The following is a 22,716-nucleotide window of genomic DNA, read 5'->3' on the forward strand; positions in this document are numbered from 1 at the left end:
ACACACGTCCCCGCCGGCCCTCAGAGACCATCCGAGGGAAAGATGAGTTAACAAAGCCTGCTTTACGCAGCCAGCATGGGCATTACTCCATCCACACGAGAGGAATACTGAAGAGAGAGGGTGGGAAACGGCGCGAGCCGTCGGCCTGCAGGCCCCCAAACGAAGGTGCTCAGACAGCCTGTCGCCGGCAGACGTGGGTGAGGTCCAAGAACAAATAATCACACTCACGTACATAATTACATACGCAATCTACATTGTCTGACTTGATCAAATATGAACGCACTTGCAGATGAGCGATCGCTACAAATGCTCTTCATTCACGCAACAATAGGGCTGTTTCATTTGGGGAGGAAAAACAGAAATTTGAAGTCGAGTTGAAAAGCAATAATTCAATATAATAATAATAATAGTAATTATAAGCCCGATTTCAAGGCAGTTTGTACATGTAAGAGGTAGCCATTTATAAGAGGTGGCCATTTTGTACGATTTCGTGTGTACAAATTTTGCTGTATCGTACACATTTTATGATGCAATTTTGTACGACTTTGTAGAAACGAGCAACACCTAACCCTGCCCCTAAACCACAGGGGTTTCGGAAATTCATCATACAAGTGAGGTCGTACGAATTAGACACCTCGTAAAATATGTACAACTTGCTCGTGAGATTGTGTTGCAACTATAGTAGTAATTTCGCTATATCGTACACATTTTACGATGCCAATTTGTACTACTACTACAAAACAAATACAAAAAAGCACAAAATTCGAAATACTTCATTTACATTTGAAAAATTACAGCGCTAATGTTTATGCCGGTCTTAAATTATTCGTTCTCAAACCATCAAATTTTTATTTCGATAAAAAAAATAATAAAGATAATACGACTGTACAAAATAAAATAAAAATTTTTACCTATTACATTATATTTTTGTACATTTATATTTTAATGCTATTTTTGAGATATTTGCATTCATTTACAGATTTTTTTGCTTTTATGTTTTTATGCATTTTTCGTATTTCTGTACATTTTAGCATGAATCTAGCAGGGTTTTTCCTTAAAACATGAAATAACAACTTGTCAGTTGGCTCAGTTCCACAAAAAGGTTCTTCCATTGACTGCACTGTTATATTTCAGAGGAAGTGAGAGCATTTTCCAGTTTGATCGGGGCTTTGAGGTGTGACCCCACACACACACACACACACACACACGCACGCAATCAATCTATAAAATCTTAACAGCAAATGTCAGGACCTAAGTGACCTTGCCTGATCATTTGAGGAAGTGGAATTCCTCTCAGGGTGTGGATTACACAAACAAAACACACTTACGCACGAAAAAACATTGCCTCGCCGAAAGGGGATATTGAGCAGCTGGGAAAGCTCTGATAAATGGGATGACACCAGATCTGTAATTAGGCCAGTGCTCTACAGAGACATCAACTCACCGACTTCACCGACCCAGTGTCTTTCTGCTCAAGTGTTAACTTCTTGAAATCTTTTCATGATTGGGGAACGATTGAAGTCAAGAGCTTTTAGCTTACCTAAAAAAAAGAATGCTATATCTTCATTTCGTCACCTTCGTGCCATTACGAACCCATAAGACTTTTGATCTTCAAAACACAATCAATCAAGACTGAAAAAAATCTTAAGGTCTTCTGAAGAGACAATCATTTTATATGAAGAACAGATGAAACTGAGACTATTTTTCACGTATAAAACATGTATGCATATAGAGCACATCGAATATGGTAAATGAAAGCTCAGCTTACTTGAAGCACAAAAACAAACCTCATTCAGAAAACTTATGAAATATCGTGGAATTATAGATGTTTAGAAAATTTTGGTGAATGGATGAAGAGACACAAATCTCATTTAATTTCATTAAAAGTATCTTGATGTATGTATGAAAGATTAACAGGTTTGGAACAACATTACTCTGTATATTATTATTATTATTATTATCATCACCCCCAAAATATTGTATATATATTTTTAAAAAATCTACATTTAAAAATCTAAAATTTACATAAATAGATTTTCTGCTCATATATTTTAATATTTTTAAATATATTCTAATAAAAGAACATATTTTTGAAGAATTTTAAAATGACATTTTCCCTGTATGTATTTAAATTCCCTGTATATATTTAAAAATTATATATTTAAATATATTAATTTACACGTCACGTATAAAGAAAATACATTATTTATTGGCTTTAACGCATATAAAACATTTTATTAAAATTGGTAAGCATACTTTGCAGTATTCCAAACAATTACAACATTACAATATATTACCAAATATATATATAAATAAAAAATATACAAATATATTATATATATATATAAAAAAATCACTATAAATGTAGTATAAATCTAGCTGTGATTTTTATTCACATTTTCATTTAGTCTGAAAATGTATTTTGGCACATGAAAGTATATATACATATAAGTTATAAATATATTTTTCTTTTTCATATGTCCTATTCATTCATTTGTTCTAAAAGGGGCAGAATTTAAATTTTTGGTTGCCATTATCTGTATCTTGCTCAGCCCAAATTTACTTTTTTAGTGTTTTCACAGGAATCTAAATGAAGTGCAAAGTAAGTAAAAAAAAATTATTTTCAGTCACGCTCTATCGGAATCTATTATAATTAAGCCAAAAATCGACCGATGTGGGGTGACTGGAGAAGAACTGTGCTTCAGGAACTTTCTCATTGACACGCTCGCTGCTCTTTCTGCTTCATCCTTTGACACATGGCGACAATTGTTATTCTTTGCACGAAATTACATTTAAATTTTTAAAGAATGCTAGAAACGAGGCCTTCAAACCCTTTACTCGGTCGATAGAATCTCACACAACTGAAAAGCTAAAAAAAAAAAAAGAAAAATGTTTTGAAAGCAGAGTCACAGAGTCCCGGTCTCGTTCAGGAAGTCAAGCTACCGATAGCTTTCATTCGCTACACATTACACTGAACTTCACAAAAACGTCGCACCCTTCAACCTTAGACCTCATTTAAATTAGTACCTTGCTTTTCGCAAAGTAACCGTAATGCTTCAAATAAAGTGAACGTGAAAGGGTGAGAGAGAGAGAGAGAGAGAGAGAGAGAGAGAAACTGCTGGCCCGAGCTCTCAGTGGTGACACGAAACGGAAGTCAGGGTTCAGCAATCTCCTTTTCCTCTTTTCTTCAATTCATGACCTCTCTCCACACTCCGACAGCGAGACCCGCTCGATAACTCACACATGCACACGCAAACACACACCTGTTATGCAGACAGAGCGAACCGCCAATTATTTCTCAGACATATTCTCAGACACTTTACTGCATCCAAACAGCGACCGCTTCTGCTTAGCGGGAATGATCGACGTCTTTCGCGGGCCTTCGCGCAAACGAGTCCCAGACGTGAGCGATGACTGTAACTACAACCGAAGGGAACTGTTAGGCTGAAAAGAAAGTTACTCGAGCCAATAAACCGCTCCCTTCACTTAGAACCAGAAACTATAAACGAGAAGCATTTCTTTAAATTGAGAGCAAACTCAGACTCCTGAAGGAAGGTGGATGGGTGACGTGCCCCTATGAAGTTAAACACTAAAAAAGTGCTTCGTTTGTGGTTTGAAGAAAAAATGTAGACTAATAAATTACAATTCTGGAATTCGTTAAAATAAATGGTGACACACGTGGTTTGCAATCATGTTTATAACTGTCCCTAATAATAAAAAGCAGTGAATTCCTTTTAAAAATATGATTAACGTTCAAAAAAATACATAAATTGTCCACCAAATCCCATTTTGTTAAAACCATGAAACAGAGATGCCTTTTAGGCCCCACGAGTCCAGATCAGTTGTAACATTTTAGCTATGTTTGTAGCTATGTCTCTTAATATTCATGAGACCTGATGTTGTGATATTTAAAAATACATATATTATAATACTTTTTGAAGCAAAAAGTGAGATCAGTTTTTATTTGAAGGTTACACCAACTGACATTTTAGTGTCATTACACCTGTAACAAATGTCGTTGGGGTTTTTCCACCGATGTAAATAAAACGTTAATAGAGTCTTACCGCTTTAAGATTTCGACTTCAATTCAATGTCGCTTTTTTTGGTTTGTTTGTTTATTCGAATTATTTGTGACGTTTCCTGGCAATGTCTGAGTGAAAACTGTTTCCCCAGAGCAGAGTTCTAAGAACTTGCCTTTTATTAAATCTAATTTAGATTTTCTTTAAAACTAGATATATTTGGGGGCCTCATTGACCCAAATGCTTTTTAGACTAGACATAATAGGATGCAAATGCTGCATAAACGTAAACAGCTACAAACAGCGTCCTGTTTTCAACTAAAAATAGTGATAAATGCTATTCATACAAACTGAAAGCAATATGCCGTACTAAGGCTGAGCAATAACGGCAGAAACATCGCCGTAAACATACTGAAACAGCTTGTAGTAAACACATGCTTGGGATATATATTCTCACCGTCTCTGTTAAGTCAGCAACGGTTGGACACCAGGAAAACAAAACGATAAATCAATCCCTCATTCATCGAGTCGCATCACACACAACCGAGAACAAGTACTGCATGTTCCTCGCATGCCACAAAGACAAGAAAGAAACCGCCTCCCCCTTCTCATTTCCTTTTCTCTCCTCTCTCTGCGGTGGTGGCCTCCGTCACAGAGAGACCGTAAACAGCGAGCAGAACACTGTCAGAGAGGCGGGAGGGAAGAATGAGAGCAGATGAATGTGCAGAAAACAACACGAGCAGGGGAGTTTGAAAATCACAGTCAGGAGGGGCTGAGAGAGTAGGAGGGAGTTTGAGAGAATCAACGGGGGAGTTTTCTGAAGGGATGATGATAGCGGAAAAAGTAAACAGTTTCGCCTACGATAAAAGCCTGAGGCGACTGCTCGATTCGCGCAACATCCTGACAAAGCAGAGGACAGTTCCTGATAAATTAAAGTATCGTCCAGAGGAAGAGAGAAAACGAGCTGTAAAAAGCGCTTAGCGCGCATCGCTCTGTGGCGCTCACATGGGGAACACAGGTTCAAATCTTGCTTGCAACATTGATCTATCTTCTGCCATGTCCACAGAGTCTCTGAAAAGACGTGAACACAAAATAACCTTTAGCTAAGTATTCGTGCTTCCCCTTTAAATGGATGATGACTGGTAGCCATCGTGGTCCAAAAGGTACAAAAAAAAGAAGAAACACCATATCGTACTCGATAATTTCAATTATCCCGATTTCGACTGTATTGCTGAACCATTAGTTTCGACACCGTCATCCGTGTATCACTGAAGAAAGAGAATCGTGCGGGTTTTAAAAAGATTAAGACAAAAAAGAAAATACGAGCTGAAATCCAGTTTAGAACCATCTCAGTTTTCAACGTACGTTCACGTCAAGCTATTTAGAGTATCCACCGGGACATACCACACAAAAACAAACCGCAACCCTTCCTTTCCTCAGTGCACATTCGCTCCACGGAAACTCCCATTCGAGATCGCCCCACCAGCCCCTATTCCCACAGTCCTCTGGCCACTCATTCATAGGGACTTCATTCAGGCTGCAGTCTCAGAGTGTGCTAACACTTCTGCACCGTTAGAGGGGGCTTCCATTGTGGCCAGTTAAAGGGTACAGGGACAGAGAGCAGTACTGTTTTGGTACAAAAGGCCATTCTGTTCTGTGCCGGCGGCCCATCATGGCCTGATGTAGTTAGACACTTGAGCGCACTTCAAACGAGCCCCCCTTTCCCTGAAACCAATAAGCAGAACGTATGAAGACCTGCTGATAGCTGCTCTTTCTGAAATTATGTTTTTGACAATAAAGTTAAAGCAAAATGCCATCTGCAACCCATTTCACCTCCATAATGTTGAGCGTAACCCAACTGTCAATGCTGAAGAATGGAGGGCATGACTTAATTTTATTTGCAGGGAACCGATTAGATCATGGAAAGTGGGTGTTTTATAGTAGAATAGAGGCAGGTGGTTGAAAGGATGTGCTGAGATTCAAGGGAGACTGGTAACACCAGCTGAAAATGAAAGTTGTTGCACAGACGCAACAAGTTACTGTTTTTTTGGTTGCACTGAAACCTGCACCAGTCAGCCATTTTTTTAAATCATGTCCATAAAGCCAATAGTATGGAAGTCAATAGTGACCCAAAACGGCCTGGTTACAAACTTTTGTCAAAATATCTTCCTTTTGTGCTCGGCAAAACAAAGAAACTCATACAGGTTTGGAACTACTTGAGGAGGAGGAAATGATTTTGACACAATTTTTATTTTTAGGTGAACTACTCTAACTAATGGAATGGCATTTGCAGAGTTTACATATTATTAATCAGACTGTTATCACTTTGCAGCAAGACATATAAAGAATTTCGATATGGTGTGCTGCAAGGCTCAATACTAGGACCGCTTTTTTAATAATATAATCAGCTCTAATTCCTTTTCTCAAAACGATGACTTTATAGATCAAACGTTTTGATTAACTATTGCTTAATTAAAAATTAAATCAATAAAAATACTGGACCAAAATATAGAATAAAGTGCGTATCTGGGTGCACTATTTCTAGTATTTCTAGTATCTACAAAACCTTTTATTCATATTGGAAATATCTTTAAATTACCGTGTCAAATTGTGAAAATTAAATTCATGCACACATGACCTCAAGATAAGATTATTGCATTAATGGGTGGAGGTCCTACATTCTAAAGTTAATTAAAATTCTTCAGTTTATAGTTTCGGTCCGAATGTTCACACTCTAAAAAAAAACGTGAATTTGAGTTATGTTCAACAGCAATGTTAATGTAGCTAAAATGGTACAAAAAGACATCTGCTTAGAATGTACATTCTCTTTTCCGTTCGCTATGCCACCCTCGGTTTGAGTGTGTCATTGATTAAACAGAACAACACTGTGTGTGTGTGTGTGTGTGTGTGTGTTTCTGAGAAAGAGAGAGAGTATATTCCCCAGGGAGGCCGAATGACGTCACCGATCTGGGCATCAAGGTTACCTCACTCCCCGCACGCAGACTGCGAGAGGAAGAAGGGAGGAACGGAGGAAAAACAGAAGGAAGGAAGGAAGAGAAAAGACAGTGGGGAGAGTGCAAAGAGTTTTGATGGGTTTGCATGAAATGGGACCAAAAAACAGGCTCATTCGGGCTCATTTATGTTTTACCTTGAGCAGCAGACCATTATTCTTTCTTTAAAAAACACAAACTGTTGGCTAACACACATCTGAAAGGAAAATGTAGGTCTCCGTGCCCATAATAAGCAAATTATGCAAATACATACAGCTTTTCTAAGAGCTACGGTGGAAAAGCACCACAGGAATCGTGGTAGGGAGCCGTCCGAACGTCACACTCCACTGTAGAGCTGTTCTTCACAGCATATCGTCATCTATTAACCGCTTACTTCCTGTCTTCCTGCGAATTTCTGCTTGTGCAACCATGACAGACTTCAAACAGCTTCCCTCCTGTTGTCTAAGCCTTCACACAGGTGTGCGCACAGAAACCTTACGCTGCAAATAACATCTCCTTAATCAGAATTTGTAGAGTACATATACATTAGCGCACTAAAACGTAAGATGAACTTACTTGAGAAGAAGTAATATGAAACTGGGTCAGAGAATAATAAAAATGCGTATTATTTTTATTTTATTTTATTCCTATATCAGCTTTGATACATTAAATGGAGCTCAGATTGGTACAGAAGTTACAAATCGATGCAACCTGTTCTTCTCAGGTGAATTTAGATTAAGGCTTTTAAAAGTTCAATTAATAGCCGGAATTTACCTCGACTGCGAAACAAAATGTAAAACAATTAATGAACCCATCGTGATAATATTGTTCAGACCTAATAACCGATCTGTAAGCAATCTAACTGTAACTTTGCTCCTTGAGGATGCGATTAAGACAAAAAGCAATTGAGTTCTTCAGAGACGACAAGCTGAAAAAAAGAGAGAGATTGCAGCGGGCAAAGCCGAACCTCGTCCCCCTCTCTCTCTCTCTGTCTCTCTCTCTCTCTCTCTCTCTCTCTCTCTCTCTCTCTCTCTCTCTCTCTCTCTCTCTCTCTCTCTCTCTCTCTCTCTCTCTCTCTCTCTCTCTCTCTCTTCTCTCTCTCTCTCTCTCTCTCTCTCTCTCTCTGTCTCTCTCTCTCTCTCTCTCTCTCTCTCTCTCTCTCTCTCTCTCTCTCTCTGTCTCTCTCTCTCTCTCTCTCTCTCTCTCTCTCTCTCTCTCTCTCTCTCTCTCTCTCTCTCTCTCTCTCTCTCTCTCTCTCTCTCTCTCTCTCTCTCTCTCTCTCTCTCTCTCTCTCTCTCTCTGTCTCTCTCTCTCTCTCTCTCTCTGTCTCTCTCTCTCTCTCTCTCTCTCTCTCTCTCTCTCTCTTTCTCTGTCTCTCTCTCTCTCTCTCTCTCTCTCTCTCTCTCTCTCTCTCTCTCTCTCTCTCTTTTCTCTGCTCTCTCTCTCTCTCTCTCTCTACATGCAGTCAGCTGCAGTGCAGAGCTAGCAGAATGTTAAACAAGCAAACGATGGGAACATGGGGGAATAATGGGAACACGGAGAAATGAAGAAGTCAAAGGAAGGTATGAAATTGTACACGGATGGTACAGACAGCAGGGTGCGATGCTGAAGGACGGAGGCGGACGAATACAGTATAGTTTGAAGAGATGAAAGGACGACAGACAGGACAGACCGGTCCCTAGAAATCAATACTGACCCATTTACTCCCTTAACCTTCTCCATTTTAATAGTTGAAAAACGTAATTAACGTCGCTGTCAATGTTTCACGGTTTTTTTATAATCTTATGAGAACTGTTTGTAAACAAAATATCAACCTGATTACACACTTTAAATCATCCTCTGTGAAAAACACTACATTACTTATGTTTGGAGGCTCTGAGACGGCAGATAAGCATGAATAAATGCAATGAAGGCTTTCTGACTGACTGATATATAAACTGAAGAGACACTCCTGACAGTTTACTTTGATTTATCTCTCTACGGAAGCAGACGCAACGTATCTATTTTTATTAAATAACAGTTGCGGTTCTAAAAAGTCTGCCCGCTTTGTGAAACAACACAAGATTAAAGCTTCAGTAATGTCTCTCCGGCAGGTTTTGATTAGGTCAGGGGAACAAATTAAAAGAATCCGAAGGGAAAATAAGAGGTTAATTGCAAAATTACTATCATTATTTTCATACATCCATCACCAGAGCCGCTGGGAAGCAAAACAACAGGAAAGTCGATCTTTAAGGAACACGAAGGTTAATGCACACTTCTGGTCTTATTACATGATTCATCTGTCAGGTTTTCACAAGAAAAAAAAAACGGTTTAATAATATTTCAGGAAAAATCCAGTTTTGACTGACATCGCATAGACGCTTAAAAACGAAGCTTATAATATTTCTAGAATTTTTCATGAAATATCTCTAAAGATCCATTTCAATTAAATGCTGATTAATTTTTAAAATTAGTTGTATATATATATATATATATATATATATATATATATTTTTTTTTTTTTTTTTTTTTTTTTTCTCTTGTTATTAAAGAATAAGTACATCTTTATTTTATTAGCTCTTTTGGACCACTAAAATTTAAATGGTCAGTCGATGTCGGTGCATTTCTAAATATGTTATATTATGGAAATAGAACACTATAATTATGTCTTTTTTTAATCAGCATTCAGCGTGAAATGTGTCTGCTCTTTAAGTGGTGTTTCCCCTTCCCCTCAAATAAATTGTGTAAAATAGAAAACACAGGCTCACTATAAAAACATGCCTCTGGTGACATTTCTGCAGAATGATAGCATGTGAAATAAAATGTTAAATGTGCAGACAAACGCTTAGAGTGGGTTAATTCTTTATCACAGTTTGGAAATAACGCACCACCTACACTAAACTCTGCTCTGAACCTAGCCAAAAATACATTTTCTGAAGCAACTATGTTATTTTACCTTGCTTCTGCAGGTCCGTGATCTCTTTAACTGAGTATCATGACTCACGTTTCACAGGAATCGTACTCGAGTGCTCTGTATCACGAGTGCAGTGCTGTACCGGGTGCACCACCAAGCACGTTTACCACGTCAGAAAATCTACACCTATGCAGCTGGTAAAGAGATGCAAATGTGAAAAAGTAGAAATCCCAATAGTTGTTTGAGGTTTTGCACAATGAGCTGCACGTAAATATTACGCCTTAATCGATCATCTGCTCCTGTAATCATAAATAGTGTGAAAAGAAATGAAAGTTGATTTCCATTAGCGTTCGTTCCGACCAGAAACTGCAGTGAATTGGATGCTAAAGTACATTTTGGTTTTGCAGAGATGTATAGTATAAAAATCCCAAATTTGCGTCTTATTCTGTGGCATTAAATGGTACTGTTTCTGTTATAATGTACACTGGCCATTGATGTATCTTCTATTTAGAACCTATTGATCAACTACAAGCCTATATATCTAGAAAACACCCAAAATACTCAAAAAGATGTGTAAGACACATCGGATAGCGATTGAGAAGGTGGATTTCTAGATCACTGACCTTAACTTGGACCCTGAACACACACACACACCGGTACAGATGGAGTCTTGGCGTAGACAGGAAAGTGTGGCCATCTCCCTGCTCACACACACCCAATGGCAGGATGTACCAGGGCTCCTGAGCCCTGAGCAGTGCTTCAGGGGTCACGCAGGGGATGACTAGAGAGTGCACTCCACCTCCAGAGTGCTTAACGACCAGCCTTTCCCACAGCAAACCACACCCTGGAGTCTCCCTGTCTTTCTGATCTGGAGCCAGCGTTGAGCTCTCTCCAATGATATGGTTTGGATCAGGATTTGAGAAGCTGCTCCTAGATTAGAGCAGGAAAGGGCAGCTGCTACTCAAAAATCATGTTATTACTAGCGCCGCACCACGGTATGCACCACTGAGCCTAAAGCGGTGGCTTAAAGACAGCGCTATTCCAGAAAATGATGGGCTGATTTTCGGTAAACGTTGATGGAGATAGCACGCATGAAGGATAAACATGCAAACAGGATGATGCCGGTTACATAACATCTTTATCTTCAGGACCACGTAATCCAATAACTGTAGACACAGGCCAGTCAAACATCGGCAAAGCCTGGCCGAAAGTTTACAGCAAGACCATGCGCAACGACGCTAGCATGGCGACTTAAATGTGTGACAACCTGCATAAAACGGATACCCGCACAACTTGTATGATGCAGAAAGGGCAGAAACAAAGAGGAAGTACATCGGAAGATAAGATCTAGAACTGATCTGTCACTGACACTGGAGCTCATGCTGAACCATAGAAACAAAACGTTTGATGCAACGCACTCCGATGTAGCGGCACCCCACACGAACGTCAGAGACGCAGACCAGTGCTTTTGGAAATCCAGCTTATTCCCACTTAACTGCACCATTATTCATTCTCATCTGTCAAAAGCACCTCAGCTCTCTCCACGCCAATGTCTTTTTTTAGTTCATGCTGATTGTTGAGCGAAACTATTTTTGCAAAAGTTTAATGGCAAAAAATATCTGAGCACGATATACGTGAAGAACACAACAGAAAAAAAACGTGTATTCTAGCTAGCTTCGTGCAAACTTTTTTGAATGTAGTTTCTTGGGGAAGAAAGCAACATTTTGAAAAAAACAGAATTTTTTTTTTTTTTTTTACGATAATCAAAACAGATCAAGCTTGCACAGCTCTAAACCACCCATCATTACGCTGGGTAACACTGTGCAGTTTTGATTCATTTCAGTGGCAGGGCAAGGGTTAAAGGGACTGTTCGCATAAAAACGAAAAGCCTGTCATCTAGGGATGTCAGATATTTATCGTCTATGATAATATCGTGACTGTTATTTTAGCAATGTGGGAGCAGAACTTATCGAGTGTGCCTCTCGCTACAGAAAAAACTAACAAAAATTTTTCTGAACATCAGTGCAAAAGAGATACTAATATACAACTCAATAAGTTAAATTTTATTTCTGTTTCACCAATGAAAATAGTTCCAAACAAAGCCAGAGCAAAACATCTGCGCATACATGAATCTCGAATCTGTTTCCGAACAAATCATTTGGCTCAATGATCCAACAATCAGTTCATAAAGACGGCCACTTGCTTCGTTTCTAAACGAATCGTTCAAACGACGAATCATTCGAATGACTAATTCAACGAATCGGTTTAAATGATGAATCTTCAACGAATCTGCATTCATTTGTATTATTGCAGTTCTTCAAAACCGTACAAGTTTTAGAAAAAATAGCCCACACCTTAACTTAACTGTTGGTGAGCCATTATCAGATTATGAAGTCATATTCCACTTTGGCAAAAAATATGTCGGGTCAACATTCTAAACAACTGCATTGGTTTCAAGTGATTTGCTAAATTTGTACACTTTGCTGAAACTGTTGATACAGGCTCTATTCAGTATGTTGAGGGGTAAGACCGAAGCAGTCTATTCTCTTTACAGGAACTCCGGTGATCATTCATCACTTTTTATGGTGAACATATAACATTATTACACCGACCTGGAACACAGTGTACAACATGCGTCAGTCTGCAAATAAATTATCTTGCTATCCAGATAACAAAGTTGTGGAAATGGCTCTCGTTCTGCTAGCAGTAATTGATTTACGGCATATTGGACGGGCTAATTAGAGCAGCTCCATCATGAACTCTGAGCACTCCTCCCAAATGACTGAAACTGTGCATGTTTTTGAGTGCATTCACATCCGCTCCAGCTGCATTAGGTTTTAGTTATTAGTAGTGACTGCGAAGGATGGGCGATGGGTTCTTCAAAACGCTCTTATTCAGGCGAATTGAGTTTCATTTATTACACAAAATAGGCTACAAAGTATTGAAGCTATTTTCCACACACAGGCACATACACACATACATATATTTATTTATTTATTTATTTTTTTTTTGTGTGTGTTTAACTTTCGCTGACTTTTACATTAACTGTTCCGTCCTGGTGGAATGACCCAACTCAATCCAGACAGCTGAACCTTTAACAATTAAAAATGGCTAAAGACATCTCTTTCTAGTTATTCTTTATTCTAATTCTATTTTTTTGTATTATTATTGTTTATTACAAAAATATATCGCATGCACTCTCTCTTCTGGTCTTTTCTAACTACTTGTTTTATTTTTATTTCTTAAAAATATTCTATATATATATATATATATATATATATATATATATATATATATATATATACTCTTTTATAACAGCCGCTCTAATGTTCCGGTTTAATTCAAAATTATAATCAACAAACAGGCATGAAATTACATTTATATATTTTTTTAAAATGTACCCAACAGTATAAGGAAGATTCGCGGGAAAATGGCATATACCTGTTACAGTACAACTATATCCTCGCGCGACCCCCCAGCGCTCTAGTTGCCATGGTGACGTACGCCAGTCCGTAAAGCGTCGTGCAACTCAAGATGCTCTCGTAGCCACTCCCTGTAAACAAACGAGCGAAACCTCGAACAAAGAGTCAATGACTAAAAACCGGTCGGTCTTGTATCGGAAACAGCTCTACAGAAAGTAACCCGTGCTGTTCCGTAGACCGAAAGGGTTCGGTCGGTGCTTAAGTGTCACTCGAGAGCGGCGTTACAATAAATAGTTTGTTTGCGACAGAGAGCAGCGCTGACGACTCACGCTTCGTTCGAGAACATTTCGACTGTTTATTTTTCCTTAAAAAAAGAAACGAAGCTCGGAAACGGCTGTGGGAAACCCGAGTGTAAATAAAACAGCTGTTGGAATAAATGCAGCCGTGTTGTACGAGAGTATATGATGATTTGTCGTGAGTTTTGTTACATCAGTCCTTGCGCAATCGAAGAGTAAACATTAAAAACAGACGCGCGATAACCACTGATGCGATCTATCTCCAAATGTCTCCTTCCGTGCCAAGAAGCAATTTAAAGCGGCTTCGCTCCGTTCACCCCATGTTCTGCCAATGACACGGCTTGCAGATGTGTTTGATGTAATGAAAAGCATCAGTGCGACTCACGTTATTTCGTAAATCTTGCAGCGCTACACTCATCGTGCAGCATCGGCGCTTCGCACGCGACTAAGCCATCCCCGCGCCTGAAACAAACATGATGAACGAGTGTTAAAAGCAGCCTCCATCCGTTCGCAGCCGCAGTTTTACATCTGCAAACACCGAAACAGACTGACAGACGCGATGCGTGATAGCCTACCGCTGAACGTTTTCAGAAGACGGCGCGCATGATGGGTCTGTGCCACCGCCAACGACCAACACGTCCTCTGCTCTGTGTTACAACATAGAAAGATGTCTGAGGGAGATAGATAGAGATCAGCCTGTGCGCTCTCTCTCTCTCTCTCTCTCTCTCTCTCTCTCTCTCTCTCTTTCTCTCTCCGTCTCATTCCCCCGCCCCTTTCTCTCCGCGTCCGTGATTGAATGCGCGCTCTCGCACCGCATCTGTATGGATTGGGTTGCTGACTTTGTCGTCGGCTTCAAGTAGGATGAGCGCTAATACCCTCTTCATGTACTCTTAAAAATCTCAGTTTTCCCCGTATATAGTTCTTGAGCTGCCGAATGGTTCTTTGGAGATTAGAAAGTCGTTACACTATTCTTCAGATCGGTGTACTGGTTTGTGAAGCATCACTACAGTTTTCTAAAGAACTAATTTTCTATTAAAAGTAACTGGAAAACCAACTAAATATAACTAAGATTTATCATTATTGAAATGTGCATCACTATTATATATATGTATAAAATACAAAATAAATGTTTATTAGGCTATAGGTCTAAATATATGAGACCCTAGACCACAAAATCCATCATGAAGTTTTTTTATTATTATTATTTAGATGTATATGACACCTGCATGAATAAGCTGTCTACTGATATATGGTTTTAGGATAGGAGAATATTTGGCTGAGATACTATCTATCTGGGGCCCAGCCAGTTTTGTCCTCTGTGTCCATGTGGGCCCCACATGGGTCAGCCCAGATGAAACCATGAAATGAATACTGCTCAGTGTGCATACTACAGAGTGTTAAAAAATAAGAAGGAAGCAGCTCTGCAGTTCATTAGATTAACCGAGTCACGATTGAGCATTATTGAAGACACCTGATGTTATCAAGAAAAATCAACAAAGAAGAAAATCCACAATTTTACAGCTCCAAATCTCAGCTTTTATTCTGCATTCTTCATCCCTATCCCGAGCAGCAAGACTGATGACAGTAAACAGTAAAACCCGCTTCAAACAACAGGTTTTTGATCATGAAACTCTCACCTGCATTCGTCACAGATTGCAACATGCCGTGTTTCTGGTTAGGTGTATTCTAATTATTCGCACGACCCTCCACAAGTTCACGAAGAGAGGATTGTAAAAAAAATTAACTGGATAATATTTTTTTTAATATTTACCTACTGTATTCCGCCTGGTGGTGTAGGAGACAGGGACAGATAGCCGAAGGGTGACACAGAGGACCTGGAGGGCCTATGCAATGCAGATGGCACTGGCGACCGATGCAGATATGGGGATCCAGAAGGCCGCAGTGCAGACGGAGAGACAGAGGAGGGATGGAGGAGCTTGACAGAGCTGGAAGGATGAGGCGAAGCCAGAGGAGTGGAATCCAGAAGCGATGGATGGACGACGACAGACGAAGGCAGAGCCGGAGGGACGATGGAGCCTGGCAGAGCTGGTGGACTGATGGGCCATGGTGGGGAGAAGGGAGCTAGGAGCCATGGGGGAACCAACAGGTCTATGGGCCGATGTGGAGTCTGGGACTCGGAGGTTGGATGCCGAGGTGAGGGATCCTCCGGCCACAACGTTGATGGCGATAGGCAGACCCCTGTTGAATTCCACCACCAGATGTTGTGCTGAGGATGAGCATAGGGGCTGCCAGAAGACACTCATGCAGACTGGACAAGTTCTTTTGGCGTGATCCCTGAAAAGGTCGCTGGAGGAGCAATCACTGGAGGGGGCGCTTGGGGAGCAGTCTGTGAAGGGCACCCTCTGGGAGGCTCGGAACCGCTGGACGGAACCAGAGGAGGATCGGGATACAGGGAAGGGTTACAGTCCATCTCCAGGTCCCAGTCCTCTAGCTCCTCCTGTAGATCCGGGAGCCCCAGATGGATAATAAGCTCACCCCTCCGTGCACTCACTGTACCAGGTTTTCTCCACCGTGGCGTGCTTTGGCGCCGGCTCACAAACCGGGTCTGACGTTATCAGCTCGGGTCGTGTGGCGATCAACGACTCTGTCACACTCTCTGGCAATGGCTCAATGGTTGCTGCTGACTTTGATCCTCCGTCATCGGTGGGCTCTGGTTGTAGCTCCACACCGCGGTGAAGTGGTGGGCTGGGCTCTGGATCCTGAGTGGGGCTGGTGTCGTCAGCCCCCACTCGATGTAAGCGGCAATACTTTCTGGAGGACCACTGCCAGATAGCTTTGCTCGAGTGGAGGTATTTGGTCTGCGGAAGTAAACTGTGCTCAGGAAGCTGTCTGGGTAACGTGTGTTGTTGGCGAGGAGTACAAAATCTTCTGCATGGTCCTCAAGAGAACGATCTGACACGGAAAACAAAAAATGGGGAAAGCACGCCGCTTACACACTATATAGGTTCGGTTTTCTGTCAGGCATGTGGCAGCGGGAAGGAACACTCGACAATGATTCTCACTTTGAACAGTCTTTAATGATCCATAATGGAAGGAAGGCAGGTAAACAAGTATCACACGCATACAACAACGAGACTGGACAACTTGACATAGTACAAACAGGGACTTATATAGGACACAGGAAATTACTTAACAAGACACACCTGAACACAATGAGACAATCAACTGGGGCACACACAGAGCATGTGGGGCATGAGAAATCACAACAAAACAGTCAAAATCATCACCTGATGACTTCTCTTAGTTTGTTTAGCTGCTATAGCTCAGTTACAACAGGCAAACAAAATCTAATATTAGCTTCAAGGGTCAAAAGCCTAACTAAAGCAAACCCAGATCACTGTAATGGTTGTAAAAATTGTTGATTCTTCATTCTTCCTTGTTAACATCAGGTGTCTTAATAATGGTCAATCATCACAGTTAATCTAATGAACTGCAGAGCTGTTTCCATTTTGGTTTTTTAGCATTCTGTAGTATGCATACTGAGCAGTGTTCTTTTCAGTATTTCATCTGGGCTGACCCATGTGGGGCCCACATGGACACTGAGGACAAAACTGGCTAGGCCCCAGATAGATAGCCCAGGTGACACTCATCTGGGCCCCACATAAGTGTGCTGGCTAGGATATCCAAAAAAATCATAAATAAAAATATTGAGGAAAAACTTGTTTAAGCTGTCCAAATGCAGTCCTTAGCAATGCGTATTACTAATCAAAAATGAAGTTTTTTCATTTTTATGGTAGATTACAAAGCGTGCAAAACATGCTGTTTAATATTATTCTAAAAATGCCAACCTTCAGGTTATGGTGCACAAGTCTTACTTTTTGGCAATGAAAATATCAGCATCTGCACTAAATTGCATATTTTTGCTCAGTTTGGGCCTCTGAATAAAATTTATGTGTTTTCCGTTCCAACATTAGCACCATATTCTTTTATATAGCAGAATATGGTGCTAAGACCTGTTGAACTTCTTAAAAGTTAAGAATGTAATTTATGAAATTGCTCTGGTGAAATTCTGCAAGAAAAATTCTTTTTTCAAAAGGGTGCAAACTGGTTAAAAGCAGATCTCTTAGAAGTGGTGAACACCTCACTTCTTTCTGGGACTCTTCCAAACTCCCTGAAAACTGCAGTTGTTAAACCCTTTCTTAAAAAGAGCAATCTTGATAACACCATATTGAGCAACAGACCGATATCAAATCTACCTTTCATAGGTAAGATAATTGAAAAGGTATTTTTTAATCGCTTGAATAACTTCTAAAATACAAATGGATACCTGGACAATTTCCAATCTAATTTCCGAGTGCATCACAGCACAGAGACAGCACTCATTAAAATAATAAATGACATTAGCTTTCATTCTGATGCTGGCAAAATATCAGTGCCGGTACTGCTAGGTCTTAGTGCTGCATTTGAAACTAACGATCACAACATGCTTCTAGAAAGACTGGAAAACCGGGTCTGGCTTTCTGTGATGGTCCTCAAATGTGAGTATAGGAGTCCCACAAGGCTCAGTTCTTGCACCACTCCTGTTTAGCCTGTATATGCTCCCACTAAGTCAGATAATGAGAATGAATCAAATTACCTAGATTTACCTAGCCTTATATCCAAGCGACTATAGCCTCATCGACTCCCTCTGCCAATACATTGATGAAATTAACAGCTGGATGTGCCAAAAATGTTCATCAGTTAAACAAGAAAAAAAAGTGAAATAATTGCATTTGGAAACAAAGATGAAGTTCTCAAGGTGAATGCGTACCTTGACTTTCGGGGCCAAAAAACTAAAAACCAAGTCAAGAATAGCGATTTGATGTCATGCCTGTTTAGTAACTAAATCAGCATACTACCATCTCAAAAAACATTGCAAGAATTTGATGTTAGTCAAGACTTCTATGCTCTTTATCACCAGAAGGCTGGACTACTGTAATGGTCTCCTCACCAACCTTCCCAAGAAGACCATAGGACAGCCGCAGCTCATCCAGAACACTGCTGCCAGGATTCTGACTAGAACCAGAAAATCTGAGCATATCACACCAATCCTAAATAGGGCCTAAATACATTGCAGACCTGCTCACTGAACAGACCGCTCAGATCATTAGGAATGAGTCAAAAGGGTTGTACAAAATAAGGGAAGTCTGCTTTTAGCTATTAATGCCGCCCGTGGTTGGCATCAGCTTTCAGAATAGATCAGATGTGCTAAAACGTTAACCACATTTAAATCCAGACTCAAAACTTGTCTGTTTGGCTGTGCATTTGTTGTATGATCATTGTGCTACTTCTGAACTGACTGCACTGTGTACTCATTTTTTATTCTATTAACTATGAATTAAATTCAGTTAAATATTTATATCATTTTATTATTATTATTATTATTATTATTAATTCCTTGTTTTTATTGCTGTGAACATTATTTAATGACTATTTTACTTCATTTTATGTAAAGCATTTTGAATTACTACTGTGTTTTTTGCCTATGTTATACTATATAAGCCTGATGTAATAAGTATGATTAAAAAAAAACTCACACATGGACACATAATAATATTTTGTTGGATCAATAAACCGGTTCAATTAAAAAAGTTGGATTTTTTCTGACTGTATTCGTGATGTCAGGCTACGCAGGGTCAACGCTGGTCCTGGGGTTATGAGAATCTGATCAATGGGTTCCCACAGACAAACATACATTACTCAGCGCTGGATCTCACAGCTGATTGAAAACATATGTTTTACATGACTTAAGCCTGGACAGGGTTATGCAACAGATTTGAGCCGCTCTCTCTCTGCTTCTCTCTCTCGTCTAGGAATGAACGCAAATATCTCTGCATCTTGGAGGCCACCCAACCCCTGCATCATTTAAATGAAATGGGAACTGCAGTAAAGTGCTGGCCCGATATCAGAAAGTAGATTAGACTGATTAGCTTATACACAAGACAAAGATACCGAGGCCGGACTGGAGATTTCTCAGGTGCATCCACCAAATGTCTTTTAAGAAGTCGTCATCGTCTGGATCCATCCTAGCATTGTTGACTGTTGTTTAGTGTTGTCTATTTTGTCAATATAGCAAATGAAACGATATATGCACCGTGCAATACATACCTTTGGTGTTATGTGACCTCAACGCATTGCATATTTAATTGCTTAGTGAGTCAGGTATTGATATATATATATATATATATATATATATATATATTCCAAGCCTTCTAAAGTGAAGTTTGCATAATTCATGGGAAATAGCCAGTTTTTAAAAATGTTAATCAGATATACGATCAGATGATATAGGGAGCAGAAAACTTTCAAGAGGAGAGCATGAAAAAAACAAACATCTGAGACGCAGCAACAGTGAGGTCTTTATCTTGGTTTAAATGCTGATCGATAGCCAAAGGCTGTATAACTCTTCGGAGGTTTTTATGAAGCACCCCGTGCATAATATAACTCGGCACTCAACTTCTGGCTTGGTTTGCTTGCTCTGGCCAGATGGGAAATCAAGGTCGCCGGGCAGATACGTCTGCTGATAGCCCCGTCTGCTGTCATCCTCTTCTCTCACCTTGAACAGCATCAAGGCCTGCCAGAAACCCAATGATTTGATGCACTTACACTCTCTCTTTCTATTTCGACTCTGTTTAGAGTGATTGTCTATTCATTTCAGTTTCCAAATGACATACTGCAGAAGAGTTTCTCTGGAGAAAGCTCGAGGCGCTGTGAAGCGAGAGTTAGACGGTTAGACACATTTCTTGTTCCTGTTCCCCGTTAGTTCTAGTTTAGTCTTCATTTCTGTTGCCCTTCACAATCTCTGCTGCTTATTTCTGTCTCTCTCTCTCGGTCCCCTGCTCAATGCCGTTTTTGTGTCTGCCTCCGACAGAATTCTGTTCACCTCCTCCCTCCTTTCTGCTAGAAGGTCAGAACTTGCTATTGGGTGAAATGAACAAACTCAGCTTGTGGCCTTGTCACATTTTTAGAGGAATATTCTAGGGTGCAAAACACGTCAGGGGAACAGTTCGAACAGAAAATTAAGTGCTGTTATTATTTTTATGCCTGAATGATATGTGAACGATACGACTGATTCATTCAGGATCCTGATTGATTCTTTAAAGATCCGATCAAAACTGTTCTTAAATCGGTCCAGTGAGGGTACGTTTACAGCAAAACGATTGTCCTAAAACTGGAAAGGTTTCACATCCCTGCTTTACATTTTACTATGCTATTTTACCTGCTACATTTTTATTACATTAATATAGGTACATATTGCAGAATTGAAATATCAGTGGACTGTCGCTAATGTTCCATCCTGTTAAAAATATGCCCAAATATACACCAAATCCAGCCCTAAACCTACCCGGTAGTGTTTACAAACGCAAAACTGATATAAAAATCATTTGCTGACGCAGCCATGCCATTTTTTTAACCACCTTTTACTTGTTTCGTTGAATTCCGCGCCTCTCAAGAACATCTCTGCACTCTGTGATCTACCGAAAAAAATCTACCATCTATGAAAACCCATAGATATGAAGCTGGAAATGTGTGATGCTAACATTCAAAAGCATCGGTTTTCAAACATCCCAGCATATTAATATCGTTTTGAAGTCTACAAGTAATGTCGCAATGCGAAAATGAAGCATTATTAGTCAAAACTCTGTAAATCTGTGTGAAAAGGATTAAAAGGTGTTCATTTCTTTCGGGATCTGCAGTGATATGTATACGCATCACGTATCACCCGTCTTGTTTGATGAATTTTAACAGACAAAATCCAGCCTGACAAATTCATGTAACCAACTAAAAACTAAGCATAATCTTCAAAGGGAGAGAGAAAAAAAGTTGCAAGAATTAATTTAGTAAACGTAGTAACTTAGACTGCGGAATTAATAAGATGCATGATGCCACAGAGATACTTTTAATAATAATCACGAAGAACCAATACCACATTAAAGACACAATGAAAGCTGACAAAGGAATACACAAAACAGGGAGTAGGCTACTGTACTCAAAATTGCAATTAAAAAGTTTGAATTATGGTTTTATAAAGCTACCCTTTTCTATTTGGTGGCAGAAACAAGCTTATAAAAACTCCTCCTCATACGGATTCCCGTTGAAACAAGAGCAGCAGCACATACGACCACATCTTGTTAATAACCGTTCCAAAACGCGACGTATTTTACTGCCACCGCCTGAACACCCGCTGCAAGTTGGTATTCCCTCACTGTACCGCGTGTGTCCCTGACTCTCCCAGCAGAATGAAAGCGCAGCCATGCAAGACGCAATCTTGTTTCAGATTGTGGCATATAATGGAACAGTAATAACACGCTGTTCAACCACAATAGAGCTGTGTGTCGTGGCCAGGGCAGAGCATGCATACTCCAGCAGCCTCTCTGCACATCCCCATGGGCTTGTTATCAGAGCTCAAAATTATACTGGAAATTTCATCCAGTACTTAGTCAAAAACATACTTGAGTCGAAGTAAAAACGACAACTTTAAAGTCAATACATTTTAAGTATTAAAAAAATACAAACAGGTAAAAAAAATAGACAGCTCTGTGTCAATAGAAATCATGCATTTACAAAATACCTATCATTGTGTAATTTTATTTTAAAAGTGTACAACAGTTGCACTTTATTTTACAGTATGTGTACTTACCTAAGAAAGTACTGGTGATATAAGGTTACTACATTGTTTAGGGGGAGGATCAGGGTTAATACCTAGTTATCGTTATTACCAGCATGTACATGAGGAACAGGACTATTACAATTACAGATTTAATAAATACAATATATATTATCATAATTCAACAAAACACACTTAATTCAGTGGACTGTTGCAACTGACCGGTTGATTTTGTCAAAGAGAGCTCAGAGCTCATAAATGCTCTCTTGAAAGATATATGTTACTTGTTAAATGATAATAGTAATAACAGCATTTCTTTATCGACTGATCGTTTTGTTTTGAAATATCACTCAGCCTGTTATTGTGTTGTTTTGTCGAGGATGGTGGTATCAGTTTGGAACTATTCACTGATTAGTTGCTTATTATGCATATTACTGGCTGCTTATTAGTACTTATAAAGCTCATAATAATTCACGACCGTATTCTAGA

The 22,716-nt window shown here is 39.7% G+C and overlaps 1 protein-coding gene across 3 annotated transcripts in view; it reads right to left on the reverse strand.

Annotated features, from left to right (window-relative positions):
* The window catches only part of ece2b (endothelin converting enzyme 2b), a 44,703-nt gene extending 30,355 nt beyond the window's left edge, over positions 1 to 14,348 (reverse strand). Inside the window, exons 1-2 of one of the 3 annotated variants that reach the window (XM_043258775.1) lie at positions 14,195 to 14,348; positions 14,005 to 14,081 (exon numbers count right to left, since the gene is read on the reverse strand). In XM_043258775.1, coding sequence (XP_043114710.1) covers positions 14,005 to 14,037 — 33 coding nt within the window. In that variant the 5' untranslated portion in view covers positions 14,038 to 14,081; positions 14,195 to 14,348. Of the gene's footprint in view, positions 1 to 4,475; positions 4,625 to 10,524; positions 10,830 to 14,004; positions 14,082 to 14,194 lie in introns of those variants that run through there. The other 2 variants (XM_043258778.1, XM_043258776.1) reach the window with 2 other exon arrangements.
* Positions 14,349 to 22,716: the final 8,368 nt, after the last annotated feature.

Source organism: Puntigrus tetrazona, chromosome 15 (genome assembly GCF_018831695.1).
Source record: "Puntigrus tetrazona isolate hp1 chromosome 15, ASM1883169v1, whole genome shotgun sequence".
Classification (NCBI taxonomy): domain Eukaryota; kingdom Metazoa; phylum Chordata; class Actinopteri; order Cypriniformes; family Cyprinidae; genus Puntigrus; species Puntigrus tetrazona.